At 39.2% G+C, this 19371-nt stretch overlaps 4 protein-coding genes across 12 annotated transcripts; 2 read left to right on the top strand and 2 right to left on the bottom strand.

The window, feature by feature from the left end:
* Positions 1 to 406: 406 nt before the first annotated feature.
* Positions 407 to 1654, top strand: LOC124348354 (S-adenosylmethionine sensor upstream of mTORC1-like). 3 transcript variants are annotated; one of them, XM_046798541.1, is made up of 4 exons: positions 407 to 592; positions 682 to 866; positions 926 to 1149; positions 1219 to 1654. In XM_046798541.1, exons 1-4 carry the CDS (start codon positions 452 to 454, stop codon positions 1626 to 1628), a joined length of 960 nt encoding a protein of 319 aa, XP_046654497.1. In that variant the 5' UTR covers positions 407 to 451; the 3' UTR covers positions 1629 to 1654. The 3 variants fall into 3 exon arrangements, with proteins under 3 accessions (XP_046654497.1, XP_046654498.1, XP_046654499.1); XM_046798542.1 differs by having other exon boundaries at positions 412 to 592; positions 700 to 866; XM_046798543.1 differs by having other exon boundaries at positions 471 to 592; positions 679 to 866.
* LOC124348350 (dihydropyrimidinase-like) lies at positions 1645 to 10167 on the bottom strand. Of its 6 annotated transcripts, XM_046798535.1 has the most exons (17): positions 10082 to 10167; positions 9863 to 9984; positions 9268 to 9542; positions 8913 to 8999; positions 6887 to 6973; positions 6086 to 6180; positions 5926 to 5999; positions 5754 to 5825; positions 5636 to 5674; positions 5261 to 5568; positions 5069 to 5182; positions 4173 to 4405; positions 3320 to 3656; positions 3089 to 3244; positions 2760 to 3015; positions 2512 to 2629; positions 1645 to 2274 (listed from the first exon to the last, which is right to left on the bottom strand). In XM_046798535.1, the coding sequence occupies exons 1-16, from the start codon at positions 10150 to 10152 to the stop codon at positions 2547 to 2549; spliced, it is 2409 nt and encodes an 802-aa protein (XP_046654491.1). In that variant the 5' UTR covers positions 10153 to 10167; the 3' UTR covers positions 1645 to 2274; positions 2512 to 2546. The 6 variants fall into 6 exon arrangements, with proteins under 6 accessions (XP_046654491.1, XP_046654489.1, XP_046654490.1 ...); XM_046798533.1 differs by lacking the exon at positions 2512 to 2629; XM_046798534.1 differs by lacking the exons at positions 2512 to 2629; positions 4173 to 4405 and adding an exon at positions 3785 to 4014.
* Positions 10168 to 11238: 1071 nt separating this feature from the next.
* Positions 11239 to 15875, bottom strand: LOC124351089 (branched-chain-amino-acid aminotransferase, cytosolic-like). The gene is made up of 12 exons (XM_046801855.1): positions 15723 to 15875; positions 15468 to 15596; positions 15240 to 15402; positions 15066 to 15176; positions 14917 to 14992; positions 12875 to 13081; positions 12528 to 12758; positions 12257 to 12445; positions 11995 to 12109; positions 11775 to 11929; positions 11501 to 11714; positions 11239 to 11411 (listed from the first exon to the last, which is right to left on the bottom strand). Exons 2-11 carry the CDS (start codon positions 15589 to 15591, stop codon positions 11532 to 11534), a joined length of 1554 nt encoding a protein of 517 aa, XP_046657811.1. The 5' UTR covers positions 15592 to 15596; positions 15723 to 15875; the 3' UTR covers positions 11239 to 11411; positions 11501 to 11531.
* A 354-nt stretch (positions 15876 to 16229) lies between these two features.
* LOC124351088 (alpha-(1,3)-fucosyltransferase C-like) lies at positions 16230 to 18610 on the top strand. Of its 2 annotated transcripts, none has more exons than XM_046801853.1 (7): positions 16230 to 16571; positions 16864 to 17184; positions 17345 to 17447; positions 17525 to 17736; positions 17835 to 17982; positions 18048 to 18136; positions 18202 to 18610. In XM_046801853.1, the coding sequence occupies exons 1-7, from the start codon at positions 16315 to 16317 to the stop codon at positions 18326 to 18328; spliced, it is 1257 nt and encodes a 418-aa protein (XP_046657809.1). In that variant the 5' UTR covers positions 16230 to 16314; the 3' UTR covers positions 18329 to 18610. The 2 variants fall into 2 exon arrangements, with proteins under 2 accessions (XP_046657809.1, XP_046657810.1); XM_046801854.1 differs by having other exon boundaries at positions 16469 to 16571; positions 16910 to 17184.
* The last annotated feature ends 761 nt before the right edge of the window (positions 18611 to 19371 follow it).

Raw genomic sequence — 19371 nt, 5'->3', positions numbered from 1 at the left:
TTAAAGCCCCAGGGACTTTACTGTGAATGGTTCCAAATTTAGAAGAACGGGAAGTAACGTCTTAACGAAAGCAGAAGGGAAAGATTCATCAAACCTTTAAAGGTTATCTGTTGTTGATTATTCCGTTTGAAAATGAAATAAATTAAACTTTACAGTATATAACGAAACGAATAGGAATAGCCATTTTGTTATTTATTTTTGGAACCATTAGTGGCATCGCGCAAACGTCAACGAACCCGCAAACGGTTCGAGTCCAAAATTCTGAATCGATCGTTACATTTTAGACACTCAAGGACATGATCCGAACCGAATATGAAGTACTCCCAGGAGAAGTGACTTCATGATCCGCGGCGAACTCGAACCGAATCCAAATGAGAGAGACCTCTAGCGGTGTTTACAATATTACCCATACCCCATACCCATATGTTTTCACAGATTCAAAGAGCACACCATGTCACAGCAGTCAGAAGATGGAAAGGTATTGGCTGACATAATTAAAAATGTACACAGACGATTGCGACAAGAATTAAAAGAAAGTGGTGATTCCGAATCGTCCTGGATAAATCATTGTAGAAATGAAGCCCGATTAAAGGTATTTATTATAACTTTTGTAATGGTGTTGCTTTGTTGAAGTTACAATGAAGTAGGCTGCAGGTTAATGCATTGCTGTTTTTATAGTAGTTACTCTTTTTATGTAAGGAATATGCAAAAAGTATGCACCAACTTGCTACTGAACACTGGGAACGACTTAGGGAATCTAACCCAGACACATCAAGAATTAATTGGACTTGGTCTTTTCTTTCAAATTACTTTTTGGGAAATGGATGTGAAATCCAAAGACAGAAATCAAAATTAAATACTGATTGGTAACTTATCATAGGAAAAATAAAATTTCTGTCAATTAATTTCATTTTGTTTTCACTAGGCCAAAATTAATGTTTAAAGATTCAAAAATATCAGTGCTGGATGTGGGAAGCTGTTACAATCCATTTAAAGAATTTAAAGAACTAGATGTCCTACCAGTAGATTTATGTCCAGCTCTGGAATCTGTCTACCAGTGTGACTTTCTTACAGTTCCAGTGGGAGCAAAAACTTTTTTAGAAGACCAAAGTGTGTTAAGTTTGGCTTCCCGTAGCTTCCACTGTGTAGGTAATAGTATTGCACTTTGCAGTATATAATGTTATTTCATTTTCTTAACACCATTCTGTCTGATTGCAGTATTCTCCTTTCTGCTGGAATACTTTCCATCTTGTAGTCAACGATGGACTTGCTGTGAGAAGGCTCAACAGCTCTTAATGGAAGAAGGAGTACTTGTCATCATCACTCCTGATTCCAAGGCAGCTCATTCCAATTCAAAAGTTATGAGGAGTTGGCGAGAAGCTCTAGAAGCTATTGGGCTGAAGCGTATCAAGTACGAAAAACTTTTGCACGCTCACTGTATGGCATTTCGCAAGACTTCCATCGATCCACCCACATCCGATGATCGTCAACTTTTGGCATCGAAAATGTACATCCCGCAGGATTTCCACAGTCAGAGTGATTCGGAGCAAGAGGAGAACGACCACATCAAATTTACGGAAGAAGAGTTAGCCGAAGGATTCACTTACTTGCCAATGTTAAATGATTGAGAAATACAGCCAGTGATACAACCAAATGTATGTATTTAACGAGAGCTAAAACGTGCACACACAAAAGAGGAGATTGAATCGGAGTGTCAAAATTCAGATCAATGCTGTTTCCATTATACTTTCCTAATTAAAATAGCACACGCGGCAGGTGTTGAGTCGCGCAGAGAAGATCACATCACGAGTCAATATAAAAGATTATTAAGCCTTCAGGCTAATAAATGTTGGCGGAGGCGAGAGGGATTTATTTTTAAGGAAAAAAGAAACAACCACGTCACAATCTTGTGCGGTTCACGAACTGATACCATAAAATGCTAGAAAACAAGCGATCCCGTTAAAATTTGGATTCAAATTCCGTTTGAAAAGGAATCAACACTGACCAAACAAAACAACCTTACAATGCAAGTGATGTGAGTAGTTACCGGAGGTATGGGAGTATTGGGAAATAGAATGGTAGAAAGAGTAAAAAATAAAATTATAAAAAAAAAGCTACCCTTTAATCTAAGAAATGCTGAAGGGGATCCGAATCGATTGAAAGTTGCCTGTTTCACCATCTACCAAAACGGTCCCGAAGACTTTCCACCTGGCGGGTTCTTTACGTGGATCGAATTCTTCTTACCCTTTGCCTCTTCTTCGACATCAGCCATGCCTAGAATTAAATTAAAAATAAAATAAATTAGGAAATTTTCTAGAATCAAGTGGGAAAACACAGACACGGACAACATTGAACCGTACGACACACGAACAGACAAAGTGCTTTGTGATATCAAGCAAAAGAAAAAGGTTTGTTAAGTTTGGACCAGATTGACATGTGCTCACATATAAATAAACGAATCAAACAAAAGCCAAACAGACAAGACAGGCTATTTCATCTATAATGATGAACCTGAATGGCTGCGAAGTTTTCATGTCTTAGCGCGACTACCACAGGCCGGTTGAATGGCCTCCGGGTGGCGCTTTGACTCGAATCGTCGAGCGTTTGTTGTCCGATTCATCCGCCGGATCTGAATTGGTTATCATCGTCAACATTTGTTTCGCTCAAATTTTAATAACTGCTTATTTTTTTTTTTTTTTTTAGAAGAGGTGAAGCGGGCAAAAGAATACAATAAAAATAATTAAAGTTGGTAGTTTTACTTGGATATTCGGCGCTGAGAGAGAAAGTCGTGTCCTGCATATTTCTGCCACCAGAACTGGTGGGCGGACGAGTGAAATGCTGGTGAGCAACGAAGCTGTGATCAGCAGTAGGAATGGCTTCTTCGACGCCATTGGCCGACGCCAAGCTGGACTCGGAGGCTTCGCCGTTGGTGGCCGATGGCTGGGCAGCTGCCACTGCAGTATTGCGCACAGCAATGACACGGCCTTCGCGCTCCACTTTAATCAATTGATGAACCTGTCCGAGAAAACCAACCCGTCAATCAAGCAGATTTCTTTTTAAAATTAAAGTCAGACAGAAAGAAAATTACCTTTTCGCGCTCGGCGACAGCGTCATAAACGAATGGGGCGAATGCTGGAGTAGGAATGAAAGATCCGTAGCCCTGGACGGCCTTCACTTGGCCTTCATCGACTGTAACGCGACCGTTGGCAATGACATACTCGGGGCCTCCTCGGCAGGTCATTCCCTGTAAAAGACAAATGGAAATTGAATGAATTATCTTTTCAACAGAGAAAAATATAAAAAAAATAAAATTGTGTACCTCGAAAATGTTGAAATCAACAGCCGAGTGGTGGGTAGCTACCGAGATGGTATGCTCCAGTTTAGGATCCCAAATGACGATGTCGGCATCTGATCCGACATCGATGCACCCCTTTTTCGGATACATGTTGAAAATTTTAGCTGCGTTGGTAGAGGTGACGGCGACGAAGCGAGACGGATCCATTTTGCCTGAGACGACTCCTTTCTCCCAGACGAGTGACATCCGCTCTTCGACGCCATTTACGCCGTTGGGAATCTTGGTAAAATCACCTTTGCCCATTTCTTTTTGGGCCGTTGAGAAAGTGCAGTGGTCCGTGCCAGTCAAACTCAAATCATCACTGGAATTTTTGAAAAGAAAATTAATTCATGATTTAGTTTTGAAATTTAAATTTTGATTGACAATTTAAACGTCCCCCCCCCCCTAAACCCTCCCGACCCGTTTTCCAGATTATGATTCAATTTCCACCTTGAAAGCATATCCATCAACATTTCTGGTGTTTCAGGGTTGGGACGGAGCGGTGGGCTGGTTATAAAGGCAGCCCCGTGACTCCACGAGCCTTTGTCGCATTGAGACGCCATTGCTAAGGCAGCAGCCGTCACTTCGCCGTATACAACTGCCCCTTGGTGACGTTTATCGGCCAGCACGCGGGCACTGGCCGGACCAGTCATTTTCACCAGGTAGAGAGGACAGTTCACCTAGGCAAACAATTCAGTTTCGACCAGTTAGGAGGTGGGATCCGCTTAAGGATTCCATCCGAGCCGTCCGTCCAGTAACCCTTTCCAACCACAGCACGTGACCGATCCTCCATGTTTAAAGCCCAGCAGATGAAGAAATGAAATGGGAGGTTATTTACTTGGCCAAAAGATCCATCAAATAATCGGGGGTCGAGGCGTCTGGCCTGAGCGGAGGACCCATGACATGGGCAGCCGCATGGCGCCAGCAGGTATGCCAATAATTCCTTCCGTCTGTGGCCAGAGATGCAGCGATCGGCTCTCCGTACACTACGATTCCCTCGCGCCGCTTTTCGGCTATGACCTGGCCAGCGCTCTTCGACATGACGTGCACAACGTACAACGGGCAATTTACCTAGCACAAGCAAAATAATAATAACAAAAAATAATAACAAAGAAATAAAAAATAAATACAATCATGCAAAACAATAAGCAAGAAACACAAAATTTAAAAAATTAAATTGCCATAATTTTTAGCAACATCTAATCATGATTTTAATAAAACTAAAAAAAATAAACTACAACCAAAATAACCGAATATGAAATCAACTAGTTTAAGTAGGCGAGCGCAGTTTAGGAAAAGGGTGTGGTTTTTAATACGAGCAAACCCAATAGAAATGAAATGAACTGTGAACTAATAAAAATAAAAACAGTTGAGTGAATTAAAAATGTGTCTACACACTGTCGGGCAGTAAAAGACAAATTATGGGCCGGTACATTAAAAAGTGGGGGTGGGGTGGGATTCTGACTTTGAATCGATAACAACCGAGTCGATTCGGTCGATTGAAAACAGTAGACGGTTCGACGTGTTTGCGTTGAATGGGCGTTCAGGATGGAAGACCCGGATGGGAGTTGCGTTAAACCGATGATAATTTTTATTATGCGTATAAATGTATAATATATATCTAGTGCACTTGATAGACCGACTAAATTTATTTAAAAACTATATAAATTTTATAGACTAAATTAATAAATAAATAAATTTAAAAAAAGAATAGGCTGAAAAAGAGTTAAGAACCTGATTGGCCAAAACACAAGCGCGATTGACGGCTTCCGCCTCCACCTCTTCCGGTCGGGACAATTCGTGCCCCTCAGGCCCAGTGACACCAGCGGCCAGTAGTTTTTTGCAGTTCTATTGTTTTTTTCAAAATCACACACAAATTTTAATTTCAGAGTTACGGCATTTTGAGCACAGCTGTGTGATGCATACCTCCTTGATTATGTCGCCGTTTTCAGCATGGACTTGAGCAACGGCTCCCAATTGTTTACACCTTTCAAACGCCTCAAACAACTCCGTGTCGTCCAGCTGCCAAAGGTCCTTGTAAGCCATGAACATTTTGAAGGAGTTGATGCCATGATCCCGGCAGAGCTCTTCCATCTCTTGCTGGACTTCCGGTGACCACCAAGTGACCGCAACATGCAGAGCATAATCACAGGCTACTTTGTCATCGGCCCGCTCGCGCCATTGTTTGTAAGCCTCAATGAGCGATTGTCCCTTGCTCGGAATGACAAAATCAACTAATAGAAAGAAAGTTAAGTTTAAGCGGAATACATATTTTAAAAAGATTTTAATTTGGCAATTTACTGATGGTGGTTGTTCCTCCAGCCAAGGCTGCTCGCGTGCCTAGAAAACAGAAAATAAAATTCAAAAATATGAATTTATTTGGTATGGTGATTTAAAGTCCATCAATCTTTGAATGTACCAGTGTAAAAATCATCGGCCGTGGTCGTTCCCATAAAAGGCAACTGGAGGTGAGTGTGGGTGTCGATACCTCCTGAAAATGAGAAATGCACACACAACATTATTCAGACAAAGAAACTCATGATTTTAAATGATGTGAGAAGAAAAACTGATGCATAGCAAATCAGACAGACCTGGAATGACAAACTTTCCTCTTGCATCAATCACTCGACTTCCACCAGGAACAATCAAATTGTTTCCAACTTGCCTGAAAGAGATGAGAGAAAGAATTATAGTCTACAGGATACATCAAAATCAATTACAATCTGTTGTATGCATGGGCTGTTAACTCACTTGATGACACCCTCTTCAACGTAAACATCGGCATCCTGAATTCCATCAGCATTGACAACTTTGCCATTCTTGATCAACAGTCTATTCTGAGCACTCTGCAAAAACACAACCGTTTTATTTAATGAAAAACAACCTTGAAAAAATGTTGACATATCTCATTTCACGGAATAACTTTTCACCGAAAACTTCAAAATAGACCACCCTTGGAGAGTATTGGATTTCCTATTATTGACGAGGGGGAGAGAGGATGTTTAGGTTTCTACGAGGGAGGTGAAACTAATCAAGCGAATCGACAGCGTAAGCCAAGAAAACCGGAATTCCTCCTCATCCTATAGTTTCAACTCCGACCCAGGACCAACCGAAAAAATACAAAATAAGGACAATGGGGAAAAAATGCAGAGTCACGAGTTTTCCACCCATTAGTACCACTCGCTTTTACTATTGTAAAAGGAAAAACATTTTCTCTTTTTTCGAATATGTGTCTAACGCACTATGCAGCACAAGCAGGCAGGCACGTACAGACGAAATTGAATTTCAAAATAGCTCGGGGCGGAAGAGAAACCGGGGTTCGTGAGCGACACCGTAGACGGTTTTGGCAACCTTTTTGAATGAACCCGGTCTGAACTGGAAGCTCGAAATTGAGTTGTGGAACCCCACACCCGCGCGACCAAGAGCATGCGCACCACCACCACCACCCAAGTGTTGTTTCTTTTTCTTTCTCCCGAGGAGAAAAGAGGTTTCGTGTGATGCGACCATCTGGTTGTTATTTGACGATAAAACTTTGAGTTACGACGGAATTACCTGCAAGTGGATAGGAACTTTGCGCACAGGCGTTGTGGATTGAGCCCTGGCCGCCATTGCGTCGTCTTCTGGTTTGTCGTCTCGGGTCTGTAAGGCAATAAAAACCGCCAATCGTTAGTCAGATGCATCACGCTGCTCAGAGGGCTTCGGGACTGCCAAGGTCTGTCCCGTTCGTGACGTCACGGATCAATACGGGCAGACGGAAACTTCCAAGTTGTTTTGTCCACCCTCGTATAACGTGAGTGTGTGCTTTTACAATGAACAAAATTGACTTTCTACCAAAAGACCGCAACATTCGACACCCCCATCTGCAACGCTAGAGTAACCAGCTCATACGTAATAATGCCGTAACCAGCTGTGTATTATATCGTGTGCAAGTTAAAAAAGAACCGCCTTTTCTCAATGTTGTTTCTACAGCTCAAAGCCAACCGGCTGGAAAATCTGAAACAATTAACTCTTACGACTGGAAATCGATCCTGTAGCCTATGTAACCCCCCATGAACAACAATGAAATCGTCAGATGAACGAACTCGATGAACGGACGGAGAGAATTTCAATTTCTGTGTGTGAGAAAGGCGAACTTACCACACAAGAACACACACACACAACAAATTCACGCGCACGAGATGAGATGAGGAGAAGTCGAAGACTAAAACACAGAGTCAGTCGGGACTCGCCTGAAGCTGAGTGTGGCCGCAGAGGGAAGGGAACCTGAGCTGCTGCTAAGCCTTTTCGACTACGGAGAAAAAGGATCGCATCTAGCGGCAGAATTTGAAACTACTACTGTTATATTGTGCACCGGCGATAAACATGGGCGGGGTTTGCGTATGGCCTCGGGAGTTATGCTATTAATAAACAATGCATAAAACACCTTCTTTCTTTTTTCATCAATTCTAATGGTCGAGAAAAACAAAAATGTATATAATTACGTCTGTAATACGTGGATCTCCTTAATTATTTAACTATTATTCGCACGAACCCGTTGATTAGGCCATCTAGCATTACGTCCGTTCTCTAAAAACACGACGAATGAAAATTCTCCCGAAAATTCGAACGATCAATCACCGAAGCGTCGTATACGTCGTTTCAGCTTGCGCAGTGTGATATGCTTTAAATTAAATGCATTAATAAATAGAAAACCGTTTCATTGAGACGGAAAACATTCCCGGAAACGGATGTTGATTTTTTTTCTTTCTTTTTGGACGACTATGGCGAAATGAAATGTAAGCATATGGCCGGAGAACTATGCGCTGAAGAAACTCGTTTCCTCCCTCTATTTCGACTCGTCCCTCCGTCTGAAAAACTACCGGCGTTCTTCTTTCGGTTGGTGTGGCGCTGCTCTTTGTCTTCTGCTTGTCTTAGTCTGTCTAATTCCGACATCTGCTCACAAGACTTTCCCTTTTGACTTTTCCGATACTCCATCATTGGCTTCTTCCCAGCAAACGTGCTGAGAAAAATACAAAAAAAAAAAAAATCTCGTCGACCGAAATGTGGCGTTGGAATAACATTTAAGTATTTCTACGTTTCCGTTTCCAATCCTTCTTATTACAGTCTTCGGACACACAAGGATAAATTCGATGGGAAATATTTGTTTGTTTTTTTTTACGTTAAGACGGTTAACATTTCCAGAAATGGACGCGTGAAACTGCCTTAAGCAAAAGCTATAGACCTCTAACTTTTTTGAACAAAGAAAAGAAATGTTTCGCCCTGTAGCCGGTAGTCTCGTCCAAAACAAATACATATGACCGAAATTCCGTCATACCTCTTCAAAAAAAATAAAATCATACAAAGACTCACCATGAGTTTACACAAGTTGGGACGAAGGAATCGTAAAAAATAAGCAAACAACAAATTTAACTTTCGGGGTATGAGATCACCAAGTAGGCTATACAGTAACTGGCTTTAAGGAAGGAGCTTGTTTAGTAGAGCGGAAACTACGAATTACTATGTGGAAACATTTCTTTCTTTTCCTCTCTACATCATTTTCTAAAGAATTTTAAAAAAGGAATATTTTAAAAGACATAACCTGGTTGTCTTGAGGCGCGGAGATGGCAACCGTTTTATTTGTTTCCTGTTTTTCTTCGGGCTTGCGGTCATTTTCCTTTCGATTTACCTTGTAAGGTAGAATAAACAAATTACATTAAAATTACATAGGGGCTGTATCTGATATAGATACTATGTACTATAATTAACTATATAACTAAGGGACTAAATAAAATAGCTGAAAAAAATGAAAATCAATATTTCTAGAATCGACTAAAAGAACCCGCGCAAGTGTTAAATGACATACAACGTCATTTCTCTCATCTCGTCTTTTCATTTCTTGCTGATAAAACAAATATAGTGTTTACTATTTACATATAAAGCCGCTATCGCCTTACTTGGTCATTTTTCGGAGTCTTGTTTTTATCAGCTACTGATGGCGGCGATGGTTGCGAGGATCGCTCAGACGGCAAGTTTGGTGTCTTCATGCTGAATGCGTCTGGGACGTAGCCGAAAAAAGATGTGCCGAGGACCCGAGGTTTTGGCTGATTCGACTGGCTTCCCAGGCCTGGAATACTCATTGCCAAATCTGCGCACTCCTCTTCCTCGGATGGCTTCCTTTTGGACGACGACATTTTTTTGGGCTCAATTACAACTACGAAAAAAATAATCACTTTAAGAAAAAAAGAAATAATATGTTTAGGAAGATGAAGGGGAAACAAAAATTATTATTTGTTATGGGCTAACTATTTATTACGTAACGCTGTTAGGGAGTAGGGAGTGGCGTCCGCAAATGTTTAAATATCAAATAATTTGTTTATAATTGAAAAAAATAAGTGTTAATGGGAGGCGATCAAGAGTTGTGTAATTTAAAAGAAGAGGGTGGGCGTTTTTGTTACGCGAAAGTTCGCGTTGCCGTAATGAAGTAATACCTTCATTATTTATTCACGAATTATTTGAACTAAGAGTATAAAGAACAGCTTAAAATTTAACCTTTTAGAAAATTAACGCCAAAAAGGTATCCAAATGAAATGAGAATTGAATAAATCGCTGCACCAGCAAAACACCAAATGAGAGAGTGAATGAAATGAGAATGAAATTTTGAATATTGTGAACTAAGAAACGTTTTTCAGAGACTATATACGCAAACGGCTTATTTGTACACGACTGAAAGTTCGGACAACATGCAAAAGAAAAAAAAAGGTATCCTACTTGATGAGGGGTTCTTTAAAAGTGCGGTTGGATGACGCGGATAAAATCAACAGTGACGTGATGGAACGCATCAAGTAGAGGTGTGAACAACAACTGAAGTAAAAATATAAAAGGAGAAGTGAGAAATAGTACAACATTGAAGGACGGAACAGAAAAACTAACATGATGACGAGCACCAGCACCCTCAGCCCTCAGGGAATCAACTTATTTTGAAAATTAAACTTCGCTGGCGTTGTGGTTTGTCAACCGAAACGGAAGCTTTGCTCGCTTAATCCGATTGGGTTTAACGTGTAGACTACCTTGCGAATACTTTTCTATAAAGACGTCACAAATGAACTATTGGAATTGTTGAGTGGGGAATGGTGTTAATGTTAATTTTTAATTAAAATAAATCCTGAAATGTGGAAACCTATTTTCTATTAACTCTGCAATATACGTCACTTGCCGTAAAATTCACCTTTTGATAATAATGCGTTTAGTTTAACCTCAATTTAGCTTATGTTACACATACCAGATTTATGGATCCTAGGAGACAGCAGGCTCACACTGAGCTCTGCGAGTCAATTTTGACTCGTCAACAATAAACCACTCCAATTATCGTCAATTTATATTCCTATTACTTCTAGTCTTTAAAGGGTGAACTTCCCGAATCCAAATGAACCTAAATCACGGTAGAACTGAGATTATCATGGATTGCAACTTCGACTAGGACGCCGGTGGGCATTGAGAAGCAGACCGACGCTCGCTGGACAACGTTTTTAACCTGTAGTGAAAGATTTGTTTGACAAACTACTTCAGCCGACACAACTCGTTCATTACACAATTCATTCTTTTCATTATCGCATCAGTTTCACAATGATTAGAATTAACTGTACATGCCATGTGCCAATTCTAACGCTTTCTTTTTGGTTTATTTGCGGATAAAATATTCTTGGCCATAACTTTACATTTTCTTCTAGTGAACGATAGCTCAAGTTTGCCTTTGGGAAGTTTACAATACGGTATATAAAGTCTGACTAGACTTGGCCAGCATACGAATACAAAACTACAGTATTTGCGGAATTATTCTAAGTAACAAACACGAAGATTGTGCTCGTGTCCTTCCTGTAAGTGAATAAATTCATCTCAATCGATGAAAAAAAAACGACATAAACCACAAAACTTCATCTACGTTCATTAAGAGTAATCACAAATGGCAGACATACATCAGAGGCAATAAATGTTTGAGAAATACCGAACCGGCTTGCATTTTCCACTTTCACTACGTCAGGCGACTTTCGAACACGGTTACAACCGTTCAGTAATGTCATAATTAGTGTCAATTTAGATCCTGGACCAAAAGAACAACAAATAAAAATTATAAGAACAAGAAGTTAAATGTTTCATTCTAATTTCAATGTAATACCAAACACTACTCACCTTTAGAACATTTCGTAATCGAATTCGAGATCTACTCAATATCTACAGCCCAGGGGTGTTGCAATCGTCCGTAATGGATATCGCTCATTGTTTTGAAGAACCGCTCGCTTAAGGAAGACTCAGATCGAGGAATATTTAACTCTCGGCCCTGATAAGAAATACTTGATATCGGACACACAACACATGCAGTTCCAGCTCCAAAAATTTCCAGAATCTACAATTCATAAAAAATCTAAATTATTTAGACTTTTCAGTTAATAATGAATGAACTTACCCTATTTTCTGCGTGCGCTTCAACTACTTCAGCCATTGTAATGGTACGCTCAACCACACGGAACTCTTTCCATTCACGGGCAAGTTCAAGCAAACTAAGTCGCGTTACTCCAGGCAAAATTAGCCCTTCAAGAGGTGGAGTCACTAGCTCACGTTCTTTAAAATATTTTAGAAATTTAGGTTTGAGTTACATTTTTTAAACAATTGAGTTTTGAAAATACCGCCAGCTTTATTCATCATGAATACAAATATGTTCATGGTTCCAACTTCCGTCAACTGATGATCTTCTCCATACAGCCAGAGAACTTGCTGGTGTCCTAACAGTTCAGATTGTTTCTGGAGAAAGAAGAAAAAATAAAAGTTATATTATTTCAAACTATCCTAACAATATCTTAAATTAATGAAACATGGAAGGTCTATTTTTGTTATGGTGCAGTTAAATATTTCTTATGGTTTGATCAATTACTAAAACAATGAATTTACTTGAATGTAAATTGTAGGAGCATAGTTTGCACCCATCTTCATGGCTCCACATCCTCCAGGCCAAGCTCGCACGTACTGAGGATCTGCTAATAGCGAAATTGGCTTGAAGCCTGAAGTGAAATAAGGGCCCACAGGACACAGAAGCACATAAAGTAATGCCTGGTTTGGACTAGCGACTCCCAGAGATGGCTATTTTTGTATTTAAATCGTTCATCAGAGAAAAGATTAGTATTAACTTCATTTTGTTTTATTGTATGAAAATTTTACTCACATCAGTTCCAATCAAGGTAGGTCTTATATAAAGACTAGATGTAGTGGAATGAGGAATCCAATCCCTGTCTATTTGAATTAATCTTTTAATACATTGAATCATCTCATTGGCGTCAAACGTTGGCAGGGACGATCTTTTCGCTGTATTCAGCATGCGAGCCATGTTTCGATCCGGACGGAATAAACGTAAGCGACCATCCTCTCCACGATATGCTTTCATTCCTTCAAACAACTACAAATTATACAAACATGGAGGTTAACAAGGTGACAGAATAATAATAACATATCTACTTATCTGGCAAAAACTGATATATATACAAGCACAAAATTAATTTCCAGATTGATTACCTCAATGGCGTAGTGCAGAACTTTTGCCCCAGGATGAAGTTGAAGATTGTGCATGGGAGAAATAACTGGCTTCGCCCAACCTTTTTCTGAATCCCATGATACTTCAAGCATATGGTCGGTAAAGTACTTTCCGAAGACTAAAGCTGATGTCTCAGGCTTGGGATGGAGCTGGTCAGGTGTGCAAATCTTTTCCTCCAAGTCTGAATACTAATAAATATACATAATTGGTTATGTGTTATCAGTAGACACATGGAAAAACACAAGTCTGTTTATTTTACAATGGAAAAGAAAAGTTGTAACCTTAAACATTGCATTACCTATTGTTATTAGTCCATTTAAAATCAATAAAGTGAATTTAGAAAAAATTATTTCATACCTGGAAAGAATGGTGAGTGGCTGCGCCTCGAACATTGCGTAAATTTTGGAGAAACTATAAAAGAAAAACATTTTTCATTTCAAAAATAAACAGTGCTTGGCAATTCAAACAAAAATACAGAAACGAACGCCGTTGGAGTCGACTACTTTGGTCTATGTTGTCGATTCTCACGACTACAGCCACCAATCAGAAGCGATTGGTCCAGTTCGTTTTTGCTAGGACTTAAATAGTCGGTGGAAGTCGTAGTACTCTTGGTGGTACAAATAGCTACCAGACATTTAACCTACTCAAGTTCCCAAAAAAATCACAGGAAGTCGAAACTAATCAAATTACAATGTCGCTATCGCATACACAATGCAGCTGAAACAGCAAATGCCTTTGAGACTAAAGTCGCCATGATTTTCGTCGCCAACATAAACCAATAATGAGGTGGATGAGTGCCAAAATATCTTTTAACTTAAATGTGTGGCGAAGTAGCAGAACATGAGCGTGCAAAAACACAATAAACGAATGATTTATTACCACCTTTTGAGGGTGGAGACGAACAGACAGAATTAATCCACGGACCGCCATAGCACAATGAACAGGAGAGACTGTCGTGATCGTCAATTGGGAAACGGGGAAGCGGAAACTGCTCTATGCGCATGCTCAGAGTCGGAGAAAAGAACCGGTCTCATCTTGATGTATATTATATAGACATCCAAGGCCTTTGTGTTAAATAACCCATGGGTGACCCTATGGGGTGCCTTTGACGTGTCGCCAACTCTTTCTCTTGTGAACCCCGGGTACCACGTAATAGGGTAGTTGAAAAGTTGATGAGTTCAACGGCCTGCATATGATAGTTTGCTAGCGGCGCCAACGGCAAATGCAATGTAGGCTACGTACTCTACAGCGATAATGGTATTTAAATCGTGATGTGCTTCCAGCTACCTTAAATTATATCTTAGAATTCCAACTCCTTTTTCCATTACGTATGTAGAAATCCTACTGAATTTTTTCTAACGTTATGCGGTCTACACGCGTTATACTATTAGTGCTAGTCATGGTCTGAATTTGTTTTTCAATGCCTTCAGTAAAACCTTTCTTCAACAATGAATTTGCCAAGCTATCTAATTTGCGTAGCTAAACAGAGTTAAATTATAGTCTCAAGAGAAAAATAAGGAATCCCAGAGGCCAGACTTACCTTATTTCGCCCGTGGTACTTTTGCTGTTAACTGCGGTTGCTGCAACCCCCTTACGTCAGGTGTTGGAGAAACTTTACACATAAAGAAATAAAAAGTAATTCATGCTATCATAAGAAATGTTCCTCTCAAATAGCAGTTAACCCTTTTCAACGAACAAATTATGTTAAGTAGTGTATTTTAGTTACAATTTCAAAGCAAAGTGCTTCGTCAATAAAATAAACACTTTCGATCATAAAACATGTATCACGTCCGCATTTAATCTTTCATTAAATGCCGCACACAGTTGGAGGAAAAGATATTTTCTAAGAAAGAATAACATTCTAGAAAGTAGATCAGATTGACACAAAATTTATTCATTTTTTATTTTGGAATACTTTTTACTTTAGAGTGTTAAACATGCACATTTCTCGACTCAAGAATTGAAAATTTTGCAAGGGTTTGATCGCAACCATCGATTGTGAAACTGGGGAATGAACTCTAACATTTCGAAGATGAGTATCACGGCCACTTTGATGGTTACTCAATACAGCTAATTGCAGCATGAAAGTACGAATATATCTGTAATGAATGACGAGGAAAGTGTAATTTAGTTCAAAATTGTAAAGGTAATATATTCTGTTATACTACATACTTATCCTGAGCATCCTTCAGTGGGATTGCTATCCAACCATTTGGCTCATTTAATTCAATTACTTCAACTTCTTGCAAATCACTGAAACCTGTGCCAGCCCTTACGGATATTCTGTAAAAGTGTAAACCAAATAAAAAAGAGAACAAATTTTGTAAATATTATAATTTTTCATACCGACTAGGTGTATAACTTTCATCAGCCTTGTAATCTGCAAATATCCATATGTTTTGAATGGTTGTTTTCTTTCGAAACTGGATGTTTACCAAGTGTGGTAACTGACCGTCACTTTGCCAATATGTGTCTGTACTGTCATCACGGAGCTGGTCAATTCCGAAACCTTGTAAAACATAAGATTGACTAGCTGGTTTAAACAATATAAGATGTCTATAATCAATTTCATACCTGCTTTACAAGAGGAAAGTGACCAAACTGCTTGATCTCCAACTTCAAGAATGCTTCCCTCTTTTTCTTCTTTCTTTGGATTGAATTCTTCCACAACTTCATCTGACACTGACGAATACGCCATTTTGCCTATTTTATTCAAACGAAACCAACATTTTCAGTTAGTTACCCAATCATTGCAATTCTTTCTGTGGGTGGGCGATTATATTGAAATAGAATTCAGTAGAAATTGTTTAACCACAGTCAATTACTTACTTGATTTCACTAATGATATACCTTAAGAATTAAGATGATATCAAAACTTGTTTCATCACAAAGCTTTTGTTTTCTTTTTTAGTGCTCTTGAATCTTGATATTATCTCAACTGTCTCCATTCATTCACTTTTTCTGATTTTATTTTTAAAATCATCCGGCATTGCCACGTCTTCAATCTAACAGTCCCTCCCCTTCTTGCTTCCGTTCGTATGCTTTGCCTAGTCGCTTCACTCCATACAGAAAATTCCTAACTGGAAAAGCTTTTTTTTTTGCGTGAAAGAGGCGGAGTTACAGATTGTTCCCTCCGTTTTGCTCTTCATTAATTGGTCATTGGAATTGTGGCCTTTTTTGTGATTGGTTGCGACCAGTCGCTAGAGGAGCTGTCATCGAAAGGACCGACTGAAATTTTGTAGCCAAGTCTGTACGAGAATTTATCTATTCCGTGAAGCGACGAGGTTTTTTTTACACAGGTAATATACATACTATCACCTGGTTCTTGAACTTGAAGATTTCAGTCAACAGGCAGCTGTCGTTGGAAACTGTTTGGTCCAAAAGTATTCTTGTGCGTTGCGTGTCACGCTCGACGTTGATCATGCATATATTTAAGACGTTGTTTTCCCAGTTGGACCGCCATCGTGTCTTTTACCTTTTGTGGCTACTCTTCTTACTCAACGTCTTCACCTTCAAACAACTGACATTAACCGAGGATGACGTTGATAGTAAAGAGTTGGTAGTTATCAAGCGCATTGACCGATCCGCTTTTCGGCAACTTGATATGAAAAAAATTCTTATGTGGAATCCGTGGTATGGCGACTTTGGGTTCGCATTGGATGATGATTTTGCCTTCAGGTATGCTAGAATTGAAAGGTTTTAAATATGGTTTTAAAGTTGAACATATAGCCAACTGCTTTGTATAAAAGGTCAAAACTGTGTCAATGTTTTAAGACGTAGACAACACTACATTTACAACTTTTATTTGTGTGGCTAGTACAAAGGAACTGAAACAAAAAATTAAAAATAATTACAATTCATTAATAGTTTAATGATATCAGATCACGAGAGATGTATTTCTATTCTGTTTCACGCCAATGAATTAACTTTGCATCTAATATTGCCCCTCTCTTTCTATTTCGTTTATTAGTCGTGTCGGATGTAAATTTACAAATTGTATCCTGTCTAAAAATAAGAAAATAGTTACCCCAGAACGTGCAGATGCCATCGTCTTCCTTTATACCAACTTGTGTGAATTACCAAAAGTCCACGGGCGCCAAGAATACCAGCGATTTGTGTTGTTAACTGATGACCCCCCGATGTGCTATCCGCGTAATTACTTCGAACGAAATAATCTTTTTGGAAGTTTCTTCAACTGGACAATCTCGTATCGAGAAAATGCCGACGTAACATGGAAAAGAGGCTGGATCGAGAAGCTGGACAAACCTACCAAGAAAAATTCCTTCTCACAGTAATCATTCTAAGTCAATTCATTTTAAAATATTTATTTTCATGTGTGAAATATGATTTGAAACATATCCGGAATAGTTGTTTTGGTATCAACACTATCTTTCCGCAGATGTTCATGCATATTATCGTCTGGTGAATTTAATAAATTCTTTTCTAAACAGGATGCGATTGCGAACAAACAAAAAGAAAAAGAAACTAGTCGGTTGGTATGTCGCTCGCTGTGGGTCCATGAGCAAGCGAGAAGGATACATCAACGAGTTGAAAGTATATACGTGGAGCATATGCATAAAAAGGATGAGGATATGAATCAAATGTTGTTTTGTTTGTTTTGTGTATGGCAGGAATATATACAGGTGGATAGTTTCGGTCCGTGTGGAAATTTGAGCTGCCCAGAAACAAACGGATCGCCCGGGGAAGCTCTACAACCTTGCCTTGATATGCTAGCAGATAACTACAAATTCGTACTGGCATTCGAACGTTTCATCTGTGATGATTTCGTTACCAAAAGATTTTTTGATCTCCTCAGTCGCGACACAGTTCCTATTGTCTTTGGGTAAGTAAAAGAAACGATTCATTTTTTACTTGTAAATTAAATTCACGGGCAATATTTATTTCTGGGTGTAATACCTATTGATTCACATTATTATACAGGGGTGCAGACTATACTCGAATAGCACCACCACATTCCTTCGTTGATGCTCTTTCATTCAACCCAAGACAGTTAGCTGATCGTTTACTAGAACTTGATAAAAGTGACCGCCAATACTATCGACACTTTTGGTGGAAAGATTTTTACCAGGTAACTCCTCCGTTAATAAAAATGTTAACATATAATTCAATATAAATGTTTTAAAAAATAAACAGGTACATTCTGGATATCAAGAACTATCTACCCGTCCGTTTTGCGACTTGTGCGAAAAGCTAAATAGCAATCTACCACGAAAAGTTTATCGGTACGAAATTCGGTAATAATAATTAGTCATATTGCGTCATTAATATTTTTTCGTCGTTTAAATAGTGATATCGATGCATGGTGGTACAACAGCACCAAATGTTCCGGTCCAGAAGATCGTGGTATCGTGATACGTAATAAAGGTAACGAGGATCTGCACAGCATTCAAATCCCTTGGTCTTTGGATGATTAGTTAAATCAAAGTATTGAAATCGCTCAAGTCAACAACTAAAAATCATTAACAGCGAGCTTACGCTTTCTGTATTCTGCAAATGTAAATGTCGTGATGCGTGAATTTTCCGTCCAATAAGAATACAACAAATATTGTTTCGTGTGTCTTCCCTTTTTGTCATCATTCATCGTCATTACTCAGCACCCCTTGTGTCTGCTTTTGTAATTAGATTTCGTATTTATTTGTTACACTACTGTATGCAACTGAAGAGTAAAAATCACTTAAATACACTGGTAACGCTAATTGATGCTGCGTGTGTAAACCAGGATGGCACATAGTGACGTGGACACCACACGATTTAAAAAAAATTTCTATCGTGAATCAATTGTAAATTAATCTGTAATTATCTCTTGTTCTCTCTTCTTTAATGTATTTTGTAATGATAATAATTTGAAACCATTTTTTTTTAAATAATTAGATTACGCTGCATTAATTTTATTAATAATTTAAATTGACAGCCAAAAAGCCCATTTGTGTTACTGGTTTTTCCAGTTCTCAGTTTAAGAGAATTTAAGGTGTTTAGAATATGCAGTAAGTCTGACGTCGGGCGACTTATCTTAATTTCGTTTGTTAGCAAACTTAGAGACATATGTGGACTATGAAATTATTACATTTCTTAATGTTCAGCAGCTGTCAAATATTTGATAAACGCCCTGGGCTTTGGTGAAACAAAGAACCACAGGTGTGTAGCGTAAAAGCGTCTATGCATTTTTAGGTTTATTTTTCAGTCTTCTGCGTCTTGGCGCGCCATCAGCTTTTAGAAGAATCCCGGTAGGTCGACGACTCTCGCTTTTGATGGCCGCTTTCTCTCCACGGCGAGTTCAGCGCAAGTTCGTTTTCAAGGTCAGCAGACATTTGGGAATGTGTCGGACTCTCCCAGGTGTACAAATACGGTACGTCGTCGGTCGGTCTACGCATATCTTTTGTCAAATTTTTTTACGAAATATTACTGCCGGGTCCGGCAACTTGCTCCTTGCTGGCTGCTTCTAGTTCTTCTCAACGAC

The sequence above is a fragment of the Daphnia pulicaria genome, chromosome 7, assembly GCF_021234035.1.
Source record: "Daphnia pulicaria isolate SC F1-1A chromosome 7, SC_F0-13Bv2, whole genome shotgun sequence".
NCBI lineage: Eukaryota > Metazoa > Arthropoda > Branchiopoda > Diplostraca > Daphniidae > Daphnia > Daphnia pulicaria.
This window is presented reverse-complemented; position numbering and strand designations above follow the sequence as displayed.